Source organism: Martes martes, assembly GCF_963455335.1.
Source record: "Martes martes genome assembly, chromosome: 6".
NCBI lineage: Eukaryota > Metazoa > Chordata > Mammalia > Carnivora > Mustelidae > Martes > Martes martes.
This window is the reverse complement of record NC_137893.1, coordinates 8,414,902-8,436,062: the sequence shown is the minus strand read 5'-3', so window position 1 is coordinate 8,436,062 and position 21,161 is coordinate 8,414,902. Positions and strand designations below refer to the sequence as shown.

At 42.1% G+C, this 21,161-nt stretch overlaps 1 protein-coding gene across 1 annotated transcript in view; it reads left to right on the top strand.

The window, feature by feature from the left end:
* FNDC1 (fibronectin type III domain containing 1) overlaps nt 1–20,130 on the top strand; it is a gene marked incomplete at its 5' end in the record, with an annotated part of 104,833 nt that extends 84,703 nt beyond the window's left edge. Inside the window, 7 exons of the mRNA XM_080806910.1 lie at nt 1,669–1,899; nt 4,807–4,915; nt 9,461–9,540; nt 12,631–12,660; nt 13,424–13,585; nt 16,342–16,464; nt 19,309–20,130. Of these exons, the coding sequence (XP_080663036.1) occupies nt 1,669–1,899; nt 4,807–4,915; nt 9,461–9,540; nt 12,631–12,660; nt 13,424–13,585; nt 16,342–16,464; nt 19,309–19,424 (851 nt within the window). The 3' untranslated portion in view covers nt 19,425–20,130. The remainder of the gene's footprint in view (nt 1–1,668; nt 1,900–4,806; nt 4,916–9,460; nt 9,541–12,630; nt 12,661–13,423; nt 13,586–16,341; nt 16,465–19,308) is intronic.
* Between the last annotated feature and the right edge of the window lie 1,031 nt (nt 20,131–21,161).

Below are 21,161 nucleotides of genomic sequence, written 5' to 3'. Positions count from 1 at the left end.
TTGAGCTACTGGTACATCTTAAGGTACCACAGAGCCAAAGCTGGGTTTCTTCTGTTGTTTCCTGTAATTTTCATTAGCCTTGGGGACTAGGAATCTAGACGTTTACTTGACTCTTCTTTCTCGGTTATTAAACAATTTCAAGAAGAAATTCTATTTCGCTACACTGTGCTTCACTCCCTTTGGGAGTCTTCTTTTCCCATGCCCTTAATGAACTTCACTAACGAGACAGTTAGATTAGTACATTACAAAGCGGAAAAAAATATTACCAAGTGGAGACAGGCAACAGCTTAAACTAATATCACACTTTTCTGTTTCCAAAACAAATGTTCTGCCATAAGCAGAGAAAAGTGCTTGCCAGCCAAGATGTAGTCTTGAGTGTCTAAATCTCATGTGCTTGAAGAACAAGAATATTAATTTGAGGTAGCATTCCTGAGGCAAGCACTAATGCTGGCCCCTGGCATTAAGCAGACTGACTGAATCTGCTGAATGTTCTGGTCCGTCCTCTCTGTGGCTCCAGGACAGAAATGAAAATGCTTTCAGCACTATTGTTTGCTGTTCCACAGAACTCTTCTCAAGACTGCAAGGCTTACTATTGTCCGGCTATTTTTTTTTTTTAATGTCTGTAAACTCTTCAAAGCATAGTACATTACTCCCCAGAACTACCTGATTAGATCCATCAACAAACTCTCAAGGTCTAATTTTATACAAATTATTGGATATTAGAGGATCTAAAAATTGCTTTTAGTCTCAGTGGCCACCAAGAATGAGAACCTATACCATCTTTTGGTATGCAATGGAATGTTTAGAAAGTACTAGAAATTGTCACTTGAAAGCACTTCAGAGTTTTGCATATATGAAGCCCCAGCTCCAACTCCTTGACATTTCTGTCTTCTTACAGAGCATTTATAATAAAGAAGTATGGGCTAGAGGTAGAGTGTTGTTTGAGCCTAGCTTTGTGGGCCCTCTCAGCATCAGTTGGCTCACGTGGAACATGGAGTATCTGTCCATGTCCTGCTTTATTCCCAGGGCCCTTGTATCCACTGAGACAATGTATGTAGGAAACCTTGAACCTGTCCATAAATGTGAGTAGCTGTATTGTACTTAGGAGTAATGTTGTAAAGGCTGTTCAGGCCTGGCCTTGTGCAAATATCCTAGATGATTTGGGTATCTCTGAAGCTCTAGGGAAGACCACCCATGACTGGAGGCTAGAAGCTGCACATCCTCATCAGGGTATTTTTTTTTCCTGGTTCCAGCACAGTCTAGGGAGTGAACAGTGCCAAGAGAGCTCTAGTTAAGTGTCAGCTGGGCCCGATTCATACCTTTCCATACATCTGGGCATACAAATGGTGGAATGCTGCAGACTTATACGACATTCAATTATAGTTTGGGGGTCCTTCAAAATTACTTTGAAGACCCAGTCGTTGATATTGATGGGGAGACCAATCTTCTGAAACTTCTAGATTGGAAGATGTAAATGGGTGGATCCATTGAGGAGAGCTAAGGATGTGTTTCTGAGTTTATCATCAGGGCTGATGGGCTGATGGTGCTGGAGCCTCTGTCTAGCAGGGAAAGACTGAATGGTGGGTCTGCTCCATCCAGCCGACATTGCGTTTCTGCCTCTAGAGAAAGTTTTCAACAATGCAGTTGGGTATCTCTCTTCTTTTCCAGCTCCTTATGTGACATACCTAAGTAAAGACCCATCGGCCCCATGTTCTCTGACCGACGCTCTGGATCACTTTCAAGTGGAAAGCCTGGATGAAATCATTCCAAATGACATGAGGAAGAGTGACCTGCCTCCTCAACATCCCCCCCGCAACATCACTGTGGTCGCCATGGAAGGCTGCCACTCATTTGTCATTGTGGACTGGGACAAAGCTACCCCAGGAGATGTGGTAACAGGTGTGTCCAAGGCAGATGCTCAGAGTTCTCATTGACTGTAGGTGGAAAATACAGACTACAAGGGATGAATAGGTGATGGATAAGTGGATGGATGCGAGGGTGGGTGGATAGGTGGGTGGACTGGAGGGATGAAGGCAAATGTCTCCTTTCAAAAGGATGACATACAGGCCACAAGGGAAGCCTTGTGAAGTAGTATGAAGAATACCAGGTGGAAGTCAAAAGTCCTGAGTCTTCGTCCCACATTGGTTTGTATGACCTTGAACTAGCTGCTTCATCTCTCTGGACTTTGATCCCTTCCTATAAAAATATGATTACATCTCTAACATTATGTAATCCCACAAATGGTCACAAAGTCCACATAGCCACTTGCAAGGTCAGACCCTGCAGCACAGGCCCTGAAAGACTTCTTAATGTGCGCTGTCCTGTGGAAGAGTCAACCCTGGGACCAAGATTCTGCCTCTGGAATTAATTCAGATGCGGCTCCTGTATTATCCTGTAGAGGGTGTGTTTCTGAACCACGTGCTCTTGTTAATACGAATCCCAAGGAGTACAAAGCTGCCTGGAGATTTCGGTCTCATCACATCATCATGTACCCTACACCTCATCCGAAACCAAACCTCAGTGCTCCTATCACAGGCACTCATGCCCCTAGTATAAATAATACAGAGGAGGTATTTCCAGGGACTTGGGCATTTCTAGTTTAAAGCTGTGCCCGCTAAATTGATGACCATGGAACATTTCAGTCACGACAGCCCTGCCAGGTGCAGGCAGAGCAACAGACCAAACTGAGCACCACTTCCCGTGATGCATACAGCATCACGGGAAGCATACATGGCTTGATGTCACTGTTAGCAGAGCAGGAAACCCTGTAGAGGGAGCAACAGCCCTTCATGAGTTCTCACACAACGTTTGTTGAAAAAAGAGAAGAATGAACTCCTCCGGGGAACAGTGTGTAAAGGGCTATGGAGCCCAGTGCACCTGCTTCTGATATGCCCATTGGTTAGCTGTGTTCCTCTAATGCACTCTCTTTATGTCACCAAAATGACTCTTGTGGAAAGTAATCAGCAGCCACGGGTTGTTAAATAAAGTATGCCTCATAGATGCATTCGATGCTGTTAACATTTTCCTCCCCTAAACTTGTGACCTGTTTCTCTCAACCTCTGAGTCACTCTCATAGGCTTATCTGTGAGACAGACATTTAATGCCCCAGAATTAAGTGTTGGAACTTCTCAGGGCATGATCCCAACTCCTCTTTCCTTTTTGCTCCATCTCTTCTCCTCCAGGATCTTACCCAGGAACATAGTCTTAATTCATCCTGGAGATGAGTCATTGGTTTATAGCTCGAGGCTAAGCCTACCTCTCCTCCGAGCTTCAAACACTAAAACCAAATGGGCACTTGATATCATCACTAGGATGTCTCCAAAGCATCTCAGACAGCATATCCAAAATCAAACTCATGATCCTTCTGATTCCCAAACCTACTCATCTGTGTTTCCTATCTCAGAGCATGACCCTATTCTCCACCCTTTTTCTGTAAGCATAGGATTGTATTAAAATCTTATTAATTTCCCCCACCATATTCAATTTATCACTGAATCCTATTAGTTTTACCTTCCACGTTTCTCGTGAACCCATCCATTTCTCTCCATTAACTACCAAGTTAACCTTCTGTTGCCATCTGTCCCTTGGATATTACAGTAGCCAGCTGGCTAGACGACCCAATCCACACCCCATACCTTACCCATTTCACTGTGCACCAGAGGGAGACATTGAAAGCAGTCTGGTGGTGGGTATTAAGGAGGGCACGTATTGCATGGAGCACTGGGTGTGGTGCATAAACAATGAATCTTGGAACACTGAAAAAAACAAAACAAAACAAAAAAAGCAGTCTGGTTGTGCCACCCTGTAATGTCTTCCTCTTTATTTTAGAATGAAAAGTAAAAACCTGCATGACTCAAGGGCACTGAATATTTCTGTTTTATGCTTCTTCAGTTTCATCTCATGCTTTAACAGCTCTGTAAGACTCAGTTTTCTCGTGTCAAAATGGGGATAGTGATGTCTACATACTAAGAGCAGGAGAATTAATCAAAATAAAACTTGGTTGAATGTGTTTGGAATGTTTGACACATGGGAAATTCCTGATGAATGTTTTCTTCCTTTGTGTATAACATGGGAAACTGTAGAGGATGCGCTGAACCATGACTTCACTTGGCCTTCTGAGGTCTCCTTGAAGGCTGGGCAGATGACAGGACCCGCTGTGGTCCATTCATAGAGAGAAGGCAGAAGGCCCTGCCTGCCTGCTGTCACTAGACATCAAGGTCAAGGGCAGGCACAGATATTCAACGACTAGCAATCAAAGGAGAGCCTTCACCAACTGGGTGAGGAGACCACTGCCAATCTGGAGTCTTTCAGTCCCACATACACATGCTAGTGCACATTTGTGCATGCACACACACACACACAGCATTTGCCATCAACAGTTTTGTCATTTCATGTAAGGACAATTGTATATATCTCTGACAAGAAATTCTTAAATATTTCCATGGAGGTCACTGCTTTTTCTTCCACTGCCTTTTTCTCTGTGCTGTCAAGGTCAGTTGAGGTGATTAGTTCTGAGGAAATGAAGGCGGCCAGGAAATGTGGGAGTTAAAGAGAAGGAAGAGAAGTAGGGAACGAGCAGTTTTCAAAAAAGTGTGTTTAATTTTATTATCCACATCTGAATTCATCAGAAGTTACCATTATACCGATCCAGACGCAATATGGAGGTTGCTCCCATTCTTGAAATTTACCCTCAGATGGCAATGCCTCTGTGCCATGGCCTCCTACCCATCCTCCTCCATCAGGCACGCCTCTTGGGTGATGTGGTTCCTTGATGCTCAGTGAGTCCTTCTGTATCTCCATCTGCAGGTTACCTGGTTTACAGTGCATCCTATGAAGACTTCATTAGGAACAAGTGGTCCACTCAAGCTTCCTCAGTAACTCATTTGCCCATTGAGAACCTGAAGCCAAACACAAGGTATGATGTGTCAGTCATTAAAGAAAGAGAGAGAGAGAGAGACCTGTGTGCATTGTCACAGGTATCCTCAGGTTGGAAATGAAAAGGTTGATGAAAAGGTTTTATGATTTCCTTTGTCATCTCTGTTTACTTCTCATAGAATATCAATACACACCATGTGTCATCATATTTCTCTTAGAAGAAATTACTGCATCTATTAGAGTTGTTAGTCTTTTGTGTTCTATTTTGTTACCAATTTTCCAGAGACTAAACACTGCCTACTGTTCTGTGTTTTGAAAGGGACTCGGATCCATGTGCAGGCACCCAGGTGGTGACATTAGAGAGCACAACCTTCATGTGTAGCACTAATGAGGCAGCCATTGTTGAACATATTAGTTAACTGTACTCAGACTCTATGATGTGGAAGTTCAGACCATTTAGAAAGACGAATGTTGCACATTAATAAGGTTACACACATGTCTTCCTAGACTGGGCAGTAGCTGCCTGGCCAGAGGCCCCTCTGGGAGCCAGAGTTTGTGGCACTCAGTGTGAAATCTACAAAACTTGTTCCCAGGGTTACAGAGTGAGCGTGCACTTCCTCTTTCACACTATCTGGTTTTGATAGTAATGATCATCAGGAAAGCTTTCCTGATCGGTTAAAATGGGCAAAGCACCAAGCGCATGAGGATCAAGCATGGTGTGCATGTAAAACAGCTCTCTGGGGAGGAAAAAGTCCCTGGTTTATGGAGCTTACCATTTTCTCTAGTGTGAGCACTCCCTCCGTGGTCAATTCCAGCCTTCCTGTGGGCCTGCAGGATTCTTGAATATTTAATAATTGCTTCTCTCAAGCCCATGCATTTGAGTCCAGCACCCCATGGTCACATTAAGCCCCACAGTTATGGGGCGAAGAGCTCTAAATGATGTGTCTGTGGGTCTGAGGTCTCTCGTATCCTGTATAGTTAGAGAAATATGGAGAAAGTTGAAAAAAAAAATACTCTCCTTAAACAGAAATGTGCCAAAGGGGATAGAAACTAATTAATAGCCATGGGTACTAAGACTCTGCTGAACTAGCTGAGAACTTTCCTCAGGGTATTAGAGGTGCCGTGGGCTTCCCTGAGCTAAACTTAGTTCACAAACTATTATCAATTTGCGGATTCAGCAAGTAAAAAGCAAGGAGCAAAACTGGAACCTGAGAAGGGACTTTATTTTTTCCCTAATAGTGAGAGAAAATGGATTAATTAAAGCAAACATAAACAACACATTTAAGACAGTGGCGTCAACACTCAATTCTCTTTATTGTACAGAGTGAGGGTGCTTCCCCAGCACAGCCTCAGTATCCCAAAACTGAAAGAGGTACCGGAGGGGTTTATCTGCATAGCTTCTTGTGGTGGAACTTGAATCTCGGTCTCCTGACCCCCCTTCCCCTCTGGCCAATGTTCTTTCTCCAACTTTTGCTGCCAGGCTGATCTTGAGTTTAGAATGTCAGGAGATGGTTATGGAAGATAAAGGTTTATTTGTTCTTTCAACTGGTATGAAGGAGTGTCCACGGCTCCTTCTGTTCGTACTAGGTGTTTGCTCTTCACCAGACACAGGTTATACACTGAGGGTGGAATGGCATTGGGAGCAGGAAGGGAGTGAGGAGTGGAGCAGGGTCAGGGTGGGCTGTAAAATACGGAGGAATGGTCCTCATGGAGTTCACAGTTCAGCAGAGACAGATTGTTTAGCAGCAGCATAAATATAAACGTTGACTAATCAATATCCCGAGGGAGACTTTTTTCCTGAGCTTGTGGGGAGGGGGTGGGCAGTGGTGAGTTTTCCTGGAGAAATAGATAAGCAGTGGTGAACGTGGAGAAGGTGGGTGGGGTGAGGCCAAGTTGTTTTAGGTGGAAAGCATGTCCAACAGCATGGTATGTTCTAGGAAGGGAAGGAGGCCAGGATGACGGGAGCAGGAGGAGAGGAGGCTGAACAGGCTGGTCCCAGAGGGCCTTGGGAGTCCCTTGTGGCTTCTCTCTTACCCTCCACCCACATTCAGTGCCCTGATAGACTGGGAACAGTAGCTGCTACTGTAGCCTTCTCTCTGGGATGCCTGCTCAATTATTCTTTCTTCTGATGGAGGGCACTGGGCAGGGGCATAGAGAACATGTGGTCTTCTACACAGATTTCCTCAAAACCCCTATGAACAGCCTGATGTAAGGACCCTTATTGTTTCCCTGCATTACACTGATGGGCCCACATTAGTGGTTCACATCCTTCTTCCACGGAGGCTACGTGTCCCCGTTTTTAGCACTATCCTCGGGGCTTCTCAGGAACCCACCACCATCGCGTCCCTGGAGGAGACACAAGAAGTCAGTCCCCTCAAGATGGGCCGGAATGTAAGACACCAGCTTTGGTTCTTTATAACTCAGTCTGGGGATGGCCTGTCTTGTTCACCCGACGCAGTCCTAGACCACTTTCTGGAATCTGCGTAATTCATCCATCCTTCAAAACACAAAGATTCTGACTGTGGGGGCTTATTCAGAAGAAGGTGTCAAGAATTTATGTAAGAAAAAAAAAAAAAAGAATTTATGTAAGAAGGCAAGGCATGGGTTTCTCTTGTTACTTGGGTGAGGCAGAGACTGTTCGGAATATGAGATAGCTATTTTTGTTTCTAGAAGAAGTTTAATATGGTTTGGAAAACAGGAATCTTACTTTTCCCCCATAATTTTGTGTTTTTTTGACTTCATGTATTTAAATTTGCTTTGATACATTCAGTAAGGTTCAAATGGAAGTGTGTCTTTGGAATTGGGCCATGCGGTCCTTGTTGGAGGACAGAGGAACTGTGGGGACAGAGAAAGTAGACGAGAACACTGGGGTTTCAGTGGGGAGACAGAATTGATACAATGAAGGAATCAAACCAGTTTGGCATCCTGTCCCCTCCCTACAATCGTAGAGCCATGATTCCCTCTGTGGACCTTGAGAACTGGTGTCAGGACCACTCAGGCTTAAGAAATGTTCGGCAGAAATATTTCATGTAGCCTCTGAGGAGGTGTCATTCCTTAGGGTTTGATTTCCCTTTTTAAGGAAAGAAAAAGTATCTTTAAAGTTTGACCAGTATCATTGACGTATGCCAAACCCACTGCCTGTAGAATTTTGTCTTAAATAACTCCATAACCACTGAATAAAAGTATGCATAATTGGGAAAACACAGACCACTGAGTGAATTGAGATTTGGAAACTCATATGTTCTTAATTGTGCATATCTTTTTTTAAAATGAAATTTTAAAAGGATTCTCTTCTAAATGAGATGTGAATGACTTTCTTGAAAGCCTGAAAAGAAGACTAAATTTACCAAATTAGCCTTTCTTTGCTCTCTGTTTATTCAAACCCAAAGTCAAATATTTCTGTGTAACCGTGAAGCCAGAGGCTCCCTTGGTGATCTCAGGAGCTCTGGAGGCTTGGTGCCAGGACAGTGGTGTAACAGACGTATGCCTTTGCTCTCTGGATAAATTATCCACCTTTTGAAAATAGAGTGCATTTCAATTACCGCTTAGAACCTGTGTGTCAAGACTGACATAGGAAAAGACTTGTCAGGAACTCTCTGCAATGGCAGAACCACCCCTTACAGGGGTTTCTAACCCCCTTCTTCACCTGTAAGTAGCTCAGGACTTGGAGAGCACAGGGAATGTCTGGTGTCCCAGAGGGAAAGGAAATACGGAGATTAACCGTGGATATAGTGGGTCACAGCTGCTTTGTTGGTCTCTAATATTACTCACTTCACCACCACTTTTTGTCCTGTAGCTCGTCAGAGCACAGAGCAAGATGTTTGGGGACTTCCCACCCGCTCTGCCTATCAGTCTCCCTCCAGGCAAACGAGTACATTCTCTGTTCCAAGACAAGGATAAATCCGACAGCAAAACCGCTCCCAGCCTTTTCCATTTCCTCTTCTTGGACTTGCTTCCCTTTCCTGGAGGCACAGAAGCTCAGGACTCCGTGACTTTTAAAGCTCCAGAGCCGACCGTAGCACTTGTCATGCACCCAAAACATCATCGTCACGTTCGTTCCGCTGAGGAGGCCAACCTCGGGACGGGCTGGCCTTCCTTCCACCAACAATGAGTTGCATCATTACTGGGTCAAACACCCGCTTTTTCACAGGGAGTCCAGTGATAAGAATTAGGTTAACTTTGAATTTTGCTGTAAGTGTCTTGCTGCTCCAGCGTCTCCCTCTTGAGCTGTGGAACTCAGGTGGGTCGGAGCAGGAGCATCACTCCAGGCGGGAGTCCATGTGGGGCCACACAGCCTTGACGCCCTAAGGAACATACGCTCTCTACATGGCTTATTTGCCCCATGGGCTCCTTCTGCTGCCATCAGCTGCATTGGTCAATGCTGTGAATTGTATTATTTTGAGTTATTGGAAAGTGAGAAAGTTCAGAAAAAATACGAATAGCAGCGATGTACGCATTTGTTATGAAATAACACTCAAACCCTGCCACAGAGTTAAATGCTCAATAGTTTGGGATCTGTCTCATTACACAGAAATTAAACAAGCTTCTCTTTAAAAAAAAATGTGGTTTTTTTTTCCAATTTCAGGTATTATTTTAAAGTTCAAGCCAAAAATCCACATGGCTACGGACCCATCAGCCCTTCGGTCTCATTTGTTACAGAATCAGGTACCTGTGACTTCACATTCTCATTTTCCCCCCGTTTTTCTCAAAGACAAATAATTTGGAATCATGACTACAATAGAATAAAAACTGAAGAAATGAAGTCCTCACTTTTCTGTTTAGTGAGTCTTACTGGATATCACTTTATAAAATAAACATCGTTTTCTTTGTGCTGTGTTAAAATCTGGACAACAAAATTAAGAGGAACTGCCTAGAAAGTGGAAAGGTCACATTCCAAAGAAAGGAAAAAAAATCTAGTTTTCAGCCATGTGGGAAAGATAATTTTGAATTTCTCTGTAAAATGTTTCATTGCAGAGCTAATTTTTTTAAATTACAAACAGCTGAAAAGCATAAATGTCATGTGGCCTGAGAGTCATTTGCGTCCCCCAATTAGGTCTCCAAGATGGTTCTTTCACTAGGAGACAAAGAGGTCCTAATATGGAAAGTTTAATTAGAATACTATCCAATCTTAGAAGCAGTATTACTCAGAGGATGGCCCTGCACTGGGGGACGCCTGGTGTACAGAACTCTCCAGCCCTCTGTAAGATGTGGTCATCTTGTGGTCATCTGAAGCAGTTATGCCCCGAGCTGGCCGTGGTGATGGTCCTGGGTGGGGAGCCTTTCCACACAGGAAGCTACACTGGGAGCTGGTCCCCCTGCCTCTAAGCCAGACCGCCTTCAGAGGTCCGGCTGAACCAGCTGTGCACTAAATTTGCTCTAGCTTCTATTCAGTTAGATTATTTCCCACATGTAGCTTGATCCCAGAATATTGATCATTGGAAGCTACTTTTAAGTGTGTTTCTTTGAAATCTACTGACTCACAATTAAGTGGAAAAAATAAAATCTTTTGTGAGAGTGAGCTTCATATTGGAAATGTTGGCAAAGGACCTCAAGAGTGTTTTCATTTAAGAAGTGTGTTCCTCATTAGTAATTAAGAAAGAGTCAAAGAAAACCATTTTCAAGGGTTAATTTGCTAAAGTAGGGAACGTGTCTATGTTCATGGCTACATTTTCTGGAAAGGGAATGGACCTTTGGTGACTATCAGAATTAACATGATAAAAGTCTATAGGAAAAAAATAATAATTCAAATCTAGAAAGCTTTCAAGAAATTGGCCCAAAGTCTGAGAATAGAAATATAAACGTAATTTCTGAGACTGCAGTATAAATTGGAAAAGACAGCGCTCTGCTACTCTCCCTCCCAAGAAAAGCCCCACCATGCCCCCACCCTATACTTTGTGACCCCTAAAGGATGGGTGATGGCACTCTAGGGCCCCGCATGTAGACCTCTTTTACCGTCAGCTCCCAGGAGATCCTCATGCACGCCATTTGACAATTACTTGAAATTTGACAATTATTAGCTTTGGTCATCTTTACTTTATTCAGTTTGTTCAAATTTCTCCTTCACTTTGCACAACCCTGCCGTAAGAGGTTAGGTTAACAACAGGAAGACTGTCAAGTAATTGAATTTTGGCACTTGCCAAACATAGAAAATACATGAGGTAGATGCATATGTGAGCACAGGCTGCTGCATGGGGTCAACTTTTGATGTCGTTTGTGAAGTGCTGTTGTTGGTTTATGTGTCCCCCTCCACCCTGGAGCATTTGAAGTTTTTCCCAGCAGACTATTGAAACTTAAGAGCAGGAGAGCAACATGAGCGTTTACACGTATAGCTAAGGGTAGGTCACTCTTCTGTGGGAGTGAAGGAATGGTCTGTACAAAGGGGCAGGTCACAGGAGATTTGGGGTGATGGAAATATTCTATGTCTTGATTGTAGTAGGGCTCTGTGAATCAATGCATGTGTTCAAACTCACAGGATATTTACCTTAAAAGAGTACTCTTACTCCATGATAATTTTTCAAAAAAAAAAAAAAAAGGAGAATGGCACATGTTATTTTGTAAAAATGAATTCTTTCTAAAACAGAATTGCTTGAAGACTAGTTCCGTATTTTTTTTAAGATTTATTTATTTATTTTTAGAGAGAGAAAGAGAGTTGGGGGAAAGGGTGGAGGGAGAGGGAGAGTCAAACAGACTCCCCGACCTGGGGCTCGATCTAACAACACTGAGATCACGACCTGAACCCAAACCAACAGTCAGACGTGTCTCCAACTCTGCCACCCAGGCGCTGCCGTATTTTCTTAAGGGGCGTTACTTTGGCTAAGACATAGAGATGTTTTACATATAGCTTTATTGAGATGCAAGTGGTATACAGTAAGATGCACATATGTGCGGCGTACAACTCGATGTGTTTTAAAGGATATTCGCCCCCTTCAGGCCATCGCCACAATCACACTAGTGAACATCAGTGTCACCGCAGCATGCTGACTGCTGCTGCGAAACCCAGCTCCCCTGCCCCCCTCCACGGGCTTATCTTCTCCCCTGTCAACAAGGAATAACTCATCTGCTGTCTGTCACTTTCTATTGGTTTGCGCTTCCTAGAATTTTATATAAACAAAATCATACAATATGAACTCTTTGTCTGGCTTCTTCCCCTCAGCAAAACCATTGTGTTCATATTGTTGTCTTATTTATAGTTCATTCTTTAATTACTTAGCAATATTTCATCATAACTTAACCACTTGCCATAACTTACTCATTCACTTGTTCATAGACATTTGAGCTGCTTCTACTTTTTGACTATTACAAACAAAACTGCTATGAACGCTCACGTACTAGTGTTTGCACGGACATGTATTTTAATGTCTCTTGGGTAAAAACTTAGGAGTGGGATGGATAGGTCATAGAGTAGGTGTATGTTTACCTTTTCAAGAAACCACAAAACTGTTTTCTGAAGACAGACACATCTTTTAAAAATGATGAGTATTGAATTATTCTGTTGTACTCCAAATCAAAATCTGACTATACTGACCACAACTTCCATACAAATATCAAGGTAGTTTAACTAGAAAAGGATATTTTTCAAAAGGAAATGTTTAGAAAATAAAAACTAAGGAAAACATTGGCACCACTCGAATAAACTCTATTTGTACCTATTCCAGGGAGCTCTTCGGTTAGCTGTCTCTGCCACAGTAACATTTCAACAATTGCATGGTTATCAAATAGGATAGTGAAGCCAATTCTTTCTTTTTCATTTTACAGACAATCCTCTGCTTGTTGTGAGGCCACCAGGTAAGTTTCTCTTCTTGACAAACTTGATGTTCTAGTAGCCAAGTTGGATATTGACAATGAGATTGCTATGATTGTTCACAAGTAGAAATGCTAGACTGTTTTTGCATTTTTATGATTTTCTGACAACTTCTTTGGTTTCCTTGCCCCCTTTATCCTGATCTAGGGAAAAGAATGATCTGGAAATTTTTTATAGGACCATAGCAGCCAATCTATATAAAAGAAACTGTTATGGGGTGACCAATATCTATAAAATAGATAACTTAATTTACATAATCTCTTTGAATATTTTAAATGGCTGAAAAGGTAGCAAAATGCATTAAATATACAATAAAGTTTTACTTCATATTTCAAACAAACTGTGAAAGCTCTATTTCTCAAGTTCAAGACAGTTCTTGGGAGTGATGAAAACAGTGAGAATCTATGAGGAGGGACTACTGGTGGGGGGGCAGGTAGGATGGCATATCCCAAAAGATCAAATATGCCATTATATCTTATTTTCCTTGAAGCTTAAGGGCTTTTTCTTACTTCAAGAATCCCTTGTAGAAATTCAAATACTTTAAATGTGTTCAGGTATAAGAACCTCCTCAGTTGTACATCAGTGCCAAGAAAGAAGCAGAATGAGGGAAAGAGTGCTTATTGGGGAGGTGGGGAAAGCCCTGAGAGGAGGGGAAAGGCTGATGAATAAGTCAAATTCTCTGACATTTTGTGTGAGAATAAACATCGTGGAATGCCATGATTGAGAGAGTGTGTTTGTGTTGTCAAGGTGGTGAGCCCATCTGGATCCCATTTGCTTTCAAACATGACCCTAGTTACACCGACTGCCATGGCCGGCAATACGTGAAGCGGACGTGGTATAGAAAATTCGTGGGAGTTGTTCTTTGTAATTCACTGCGGTATAAGATCTACCTCAGTGACAATCTGAAAGGTGGGTCTTTGGGAATGGTGTGGTATGGGAAGGTATGTGAAGGTATGTTGTCAGGTACTAACTTGACACAGCAGGTGCATCAGAATGTATTTGAGCTGTGGACCCATTATATCTCACTGTGGCTTGAACACAAATCAGTTTTTCAGGCTTTACTTTGGAGTTCCTCGTTTTAACTTTGACATCCAGAAATAAACACACACACACACACACTCATATAATTTTTTTAAATCCACTTTATATTTTTTAATGTATATATTTTTATTGTGGTAAAATGTATGTAGCATAAAATTTACCATTTTTAACCATGTTTAAGTGCACAATTCAGTGATACTAAATATTAAATATATCCATCACCACTACCCATTTCCAGAGCTTTTTCACCTTCCCAAAAGGAAACTTATACTCACTAAACAGTCTCTCCATTTCCCCTCTTCCAGCACCTGGTAAGCTCCATTCTACTTTCTATCTGTATGCACCTGCCTGTTCCAGGTTCCTCGTAAAATTGGAACTATGTATCTGTCCCTTTGTCTTGAAGGCTTGAAGGTTCATCTGTATGGTAACATATAAATGAATCCTATTCCTTTTAAAGACTGAATAATACCCCATTATATGGGTAGACCACAGTTTGTTTATTCATCCATCACTGATGGACATTTCTGGTCATTTCTGCTTTTGCAGCATTTTGAATAATGCTTTAATGAACCTTCGTGTCTGAGTTTTCGTGTGAATACCTGTTTTCAGTTCTCCTGGGCACATGCCTGGGAGTGGAATTGCTGGGTCATATGGTGACTCTGTGTTTAAGTCTGGAAGAACTGCCAAACTGTTTTTCCAAAGTGGCTGTAACATTTTACAGTCTGCCAATACTATGTGAGCGTTCCAGTTTCTCCACATCATAGCCAGCACTTATTCTTTTCCATGTTCTTTTTTTCCCCATTATGACCATCCTGGTAGGTGTGAAGTGCTCTCTCATTGTATTTCTTTTAAATACATTACTTTATAAATATATTATTTTTTGTTTATTTATTTATTTTTTTGCTTTTGAAAAATCATTTGATCTTTTTTTTTTCTTTTCAGCGTAATAGTATTCATTGTTTATGCACCACACCCAGTGCTCCATGCAATACGTGCCCTCCTTAATACCCATCACCTGGCTCCCCCAACCTCCCACCCCCTGCCCCTTCAAAACCCTCAGATTGTTTTTCAGAGTCCATAGTCTCTCATGGTTCACCTCCCCCCCCAATTTCCCTCAACTCCCTTCTCCTCTCCATCTCCCTATGTCCTCCATGTTATTTGTTATGCACCACAAATAAGTGAAACCATATGATACTTGACTCTCTCTGCTTGACTTATTTCACTCAGCATCATCTCTTCCAGTCCCGTCCATGTTGCTACAAAAGTTGGGTATTCATCCTTTCTGATGGAGGCATAATGCTCCATAGTGTATATGGACCACATCTTCCATATCCATTCGTCCGTTGAAGGGCATCTTGGTTCTTTACACTTTTAACAGAATTTTGGACCTCATTTCTAAACTGAAGTGGATTTTTAAAAATAATATATTTATATTTATTATAAATTTATAATAGATATAAATTTATTATAAATTTATAAATTTATTATAAATTTATATTTATTATAAATATATTATTTTTTAAAATCCACTTCAGTTTAGAAATGAGGTCCAAAATTCTGTTAAAAGTGTAAAGGCCAATTTTCTTTGCTGTGTGTTCAATAATACTAGATAAGAGCGTAGGCTAGAAATATCAAGGAAAAGCCACCCCCTTCCTGCTCTTGCCATTGCTACACCTTCATGCAGAAAAAAATGTAGATGATGAAACATACCCCAGTATTACTTCTTCTGTGCCTGGACAAAAATTACATTATTTTCATTATGGTAGGGGATTGAAACAAAGAATACTGTAAGCACCTTGAACTACTAACATTTCAAAATGTCATTTCTACCCAGTTGGCTTTGATTCCCCTACCTACACAAATCTGTTTTTTATTTTTAAACTTGCACACTTTTAATTTTTTTAGTACATACATTTTTAAAACTTTTCCTTGGCTGCTATAGATTTTTTTTTCTTGCTAGTGGTGATCATTTAAAGACAATGTCAAAACAGAGTCTTCCCTACCATTCTCCTCTCTGGCAGTTTCTCAGTGCATATGCCTCTCCCAATACCTACTGTCTGTTTCTCTCTGCTCTTTATTTTCTCTCCCACCACTGTGCTTGCCCTCCCCTGCATCAGAATTCTTGGCAGAAATTACACAGCCAGCTCCAGTGTCCCAGGGTCGACAGAAAAAAATGCCCTACTGTGCAGCGGTGGTTCAGGACCATGGACAGCAGGTTATGCCACAGACACACCCTACTTCTAGCTGTGTGTGAAAATAGGTTCTTCTGTTTTTTACAGATTTCATGCCTTTTGTAATTATTTCATAATACATTCCTATTGTGGTTTTATCTATTCCTTTTTTAAAACCAAGGAGTAAAAAGGCCTACCATTTGTAGGCTGAAACAGTCTGTATTATTAATAGTTTCCATTTATTGAGGACTTGTTAAGTATTTAGTGTATATGATCTTGCTGAATCCTTACAACACTTTGACCTTGGTGCCATTATTACTATTTTTCCAACATGGAAAGTATGACACACTGAGTTTAAGTACCCAGTTCAAATGGTCTCCAAAGCTTGTGCAAACTCTTAGAAAAGTGTATATGTTTTGACCAGTCACTAACCCATGATATTTCCTTATGCAGACACATTCTACAACATTGGGGACAGTTGGGGAAGAGGTGAAGATCATTGCCAGTTTGTGGATTCACATCTTGATGGAAGAACAGGGCCTCAGTCCTATGTAGAAGCTCTCCCTACCATTCAAGGTAATTCAAACAAAGTCCTGATTATACTACCCTGTGGGTTAGGAAAGGAGGGCTGATATAAGGAGGAAATCATCATAGCTCTCCTTTTTGCTTACCACTTAAAGATGGATGTTGACAGCATTTTGGATCATATAGATAAGGAACCAACAAAATACTCCAACCATGTGCTGGAATTGGTGTGAACCTAGGAGAGGCAGGGATACAAAGGAATATAAGACCTTGTCCTTACTTCAGAAAAATCTTTTCCCTGCTCCATAACTGGGAAGAGGAAATAAATATGTGAAAGGCAACTAAGAGTGAACAACTTAAAGTACAGATAATGACAGGAGTTATATCACATAGTTGAACTATTTTTAGGTAATTGTGCAGGTTGTAATCACTATCTGAGTTCAGGGAAGCCTAGTTGAGGCTGTCAGGAAAGAAGAAGCAGAGTCTGAGCTGAGTCATTAAGACCTAGACATGTAAAGATTAGTCTTCCAGGCAGAGGACAGCATGAACACAGGTGCAGAGAAAGAAAGGTAAACAAACATGCAAAGCAACCATAGCTTATCATATACTTCAGGAGGTAATGTAGTAACTATTTCATTATGGTATCACAGTGTGAGAACAAAAATATTAATCTCAAAGTTTAACAACCTGCAGTATGCTACTAACTCCCTCAACTGCCAAAACAAGAAAATAAACAGAACAACTGAATGAAGTCCAACGCTCTTTCCATTATGCATTCAACTCTTAGTGATCTGGCAATTTCAAAACACGAGATGCTCTATCAATTTTTTTAAATTGGAAAAAAAATACCATTGGCTGGTAAACACAAATTTCCTATTTTCAAAGAATTAAGATAGAGTAAAATATACAGAACAGAAAAGTAAGTGTATTAGTCAGAGTTTTCCAGAGGAACAGAACCAGAGAGAGAGATTGAGAGAGAGGTGTCTTAAGGAGTTGGCTCATATGATTATAGGGGCAGTCAAGTCCAAAATCTGCAGAGCAGGTCAATAGGCTGGAGACCCAAGGAAGAGTCTAGGTTGTAGTTTGTGTCTGAAGGCAGTCTACTGGCAGACTTTGTCAGGGAGGGTAATCTTTTCCTATGAGGGCCTTCAACTGATTGGATGAGGCCCACCCACATTATAGAGAGTAACTTACTTTGTTCAAAATCTGATGATTTAAAAGTTAATCTCGTCTAAAACTATTTTTACAGAAATATCTAAAATAATATTTGACCAAATATCTGAGCACCATGGCCTAGCCCTGTTGGCACATAGAATTAACCGTCATAGTTAGTATACAAGATATATAACATTTCTTCCTTTTTTCAGGATCTTGCATTGACCCAGGGTTACTATGCATTATTTGTATTTTGCTGTGGTCATGGTTTTGGTTCTGAGCAGAGGTGTTGCCTAACCCGCATGCTCACTGGTAGGATGGCAGGTAACCTTTCATCTGGCAAGAGTAAACAGGGCCAAAGAGAAGTTGCCAAAAAAATTTTTTTTGAATAGGCTGGGGCCTCAGTTTTACTTTAAAGTATAATGGCTCAAAAGTGCTATCGTATTCTTTCCTTGAGAGATTTACCTGAAAGATCTAAAAACCTACCACAGACTTCAAGAGTTGAACCTGGAGGCTTGAGGTAGGAGAGTCTTGAGGTCCTTAGTGCTGCAGTTGTTCACCCTGCGGGGAGTCTCCATAGAGAGCGGCTACAAATGATATTCTTTTGTGGGGAGAGAGAAATAGGGGACTAACAAACACGCTTTCCCACCTGTGTCACACACATGTGGGGACTGGATTATCCCCTCAAATCATGTCTGGTATAAACCCAAGGGGTTATTGTGACCCACATAAAAATGGTAGTATTTATTTAGAAGTAACGTTTGTTATAAGAACAATTCCTCAGAGATCTTCTGTCTGAACAGAGGTTCTAAGGATGGGAATTTTTCTCTTGGTTTGGCCACTTTTGATACTACAGTTGTGACACCAATTCCAAGTATGGGATTTTCCTCCACACCAATAGCAATTCTTGGACATTAGCTGGATGTACTACAAATCAAGTCTGTTCTGACACTGTGTTCCCAGAGGTGGCGTCAGATCACACAGGTTAAGGGCTCAGTCCCATAAGACTGACGCCCACCCCCCAACCAACTTCAGGCGGCAGTCACAAGTCCAGACTGCCATCTGAGTGTCTGACCTATTGGCTACATATTGGAGGGTCCTACTACCCCCTTCTTGGGTTTGAGTAATTTGCAAGAGTGGCTCACAGGACTCAGAGAAACATTTTACTTACTAGGCAACCTACCAGTTTACTACAAAAGTGTACAATTTGGGGGCTGCTGGATGGAAGAGATGCCAGGGCACAGTGTGGGGAGAGAACACAGAGTGTCCTCTCTGGGAGCGCCACCCTCCCAGCATCTGCATGTGTTCAACAACCCAAAACTTTCAGAACCTGGTGTGTTTGGGTTTTTCTGGAGACTTCATTATCTAGGCCTGATTGAAGAAAACATTGACCCTTCATGACTGAACTCAATCTCCAGTCCCTCTCCCCTCCGCAGAGGCCAGGAGGTGGGACTTTCACCTCTAATCCCATGATTGGTCTCTCTGGTGGTCTCTCTGATGGACTAATCCATCATTAGATGCTTTCTGATAGTAATCCCATCAGCATAAACTCAGGCGTGGTCTAATGGGGTTTGTTAGGAATATCAAGATACCTATACCACTCTCATCACTTAGGAAGTCCTAGGGTTTTAGGAGCTGTGTGCCAGGAACAGGGATGAAGACCAAATATAGATTTCTTATTATCAATCACAATATCACAGATTGCATTTTCTTTCCCTTCCTCTCCTTTTACCCTTGTAGGCTACTTCCGCCAGTATCGCCAGGAGCCAGTCAGCTTCGGCAACATTGGTTTTGGAACCCCCTACTACTACGTGGGCTGGTATGAGTGTGGGGTCTCCATTCCAGGGAAGTGGTAACTACAGGAAGATCATACTGAAAGCTCACCTGTCCGGCCCCCTTGACTAACTTGCACTAGGGACTGTGAGCAGGAAAAGACAGTGTTCCAAGCCCCACGGACCCCGGGTTCCAGCAAGACCACGTGATGGACACTGGACATTTCAGGCATCTCCCCTCTGGAACTCGGTCCTACTTATTGGCCTGGACTACACACAGAATTCAATGTTGCTGTTAACTTCGCTTCTCCACGTGTTTTGATTGTAATAGCACCTGCCAGAGACAGCAGAAACACACGGCTTCAGGGGATGTCCACTGACTCACTGCAGTCTTCACACTTTATAGGCACGAAAGTCAGACACGTCAGTGTCTCCAGGGAACAGCATCAATATGCTGTGCTTGCTTCTTGGAATGCTGCACACTTTCTCTTTTCTCACTGGACTCTTCCAAAAGTCGCCAGATCTAAGCTTCAGATCTCTCACTATGCAGTAGAACTGAGTTACTAAAAACACCACCAAAGGAAATAGATCCATACTTAAGATTTATTCCGTGGGTGTACCCATTGCTAGACCAAATGTATCAAATCATATTTGTAAATTCTCAATTTTGAAAGATATATATATGTGTATATAGGCATATACATATCCTCACTTGTCTGCAAGAACATTGATTAAAGTGGCTAAATTTGTACTTATTTACTAGATAAATGCGTGTGGGACTTTTTGGAGCAAATGTTCTCTTTATGAGCCTCTTTTAGAAGTGTCCAAAGAATCTGTACTCTATGTAATGAGACCAGCAGAGTGATCGCTGCTGGACTCTGGGAGTGATGGGGAGCTGGCGGTGACAGCGACTGACACTGGCCACCTAGATGCAAGCCGAGTGCCTTCTACCTCAGGAGACAATCTTTCTTTTTTTTTTTTTTTTAAATTATGTTATGTTAGTCACTGTACAGGACATCATTAGTTTTTGATGTAGTGTTCCATGATTCATTGTTTGAGTGTAATACCCAGTGCTCCATGCAATACGTGCCCTCCTTAATACCCATCACTGGGCTCACCCATCCCTCCACCCCCCTCCCCTCTGAAACCCTCAGATTGTTTCCCAGAGACCATAGTGTCTCATGGTTCATCTCCTCCTCTAATTTCCTCCCCTTCACTTTTCCTTTCCTTCTCCTAACGTCCTCCATGCTATTCCTTATGTTCCACAAATAAGTGAAAGCACAGGAAAATTGTCTTTCTCTGCTTGACTTATTTCACTCAGAATAATCTCCTCGAGTCCTGTCCATGTCGGTGCAAATGGTGGGTATTCATCCTTTCTCATGGCTGAGTAACAGTCCACTGTATATATGGACCGTATCTTCAGGAGGCAATCTGTCCAGACCCGGGTGAAAACTACCACTTGCCTCTATGGGGGCATATCCAGTATGTTTTCAGAATTATCAAGGTTTTAGGTCCCAAATGATTTAAAAGTCCAGTTAAGAAAAATCCTTTCCTCTTCCCTGCCTGAGTATTTCCTCCTCAAAATACATGCTTGTTATCCCTTTGGACGGCAACACGACAACATTTATTTAAAGACACATTATTCTAATTCTTTTTCAAACATGGTGTCCTTTCCATGCGCTCGGCTGTCCCATGTAATCAGGGAGCTCCGTGGCATGAAGGTTTTGTCTTCTTTCATAAAGGTTTCAGCATCGGAGAAGCGGGTGGAGGTGGGGGGGCTGGTGGTGTACCCTTTTCTGGGGCCCCCAGGCTACTACGGAA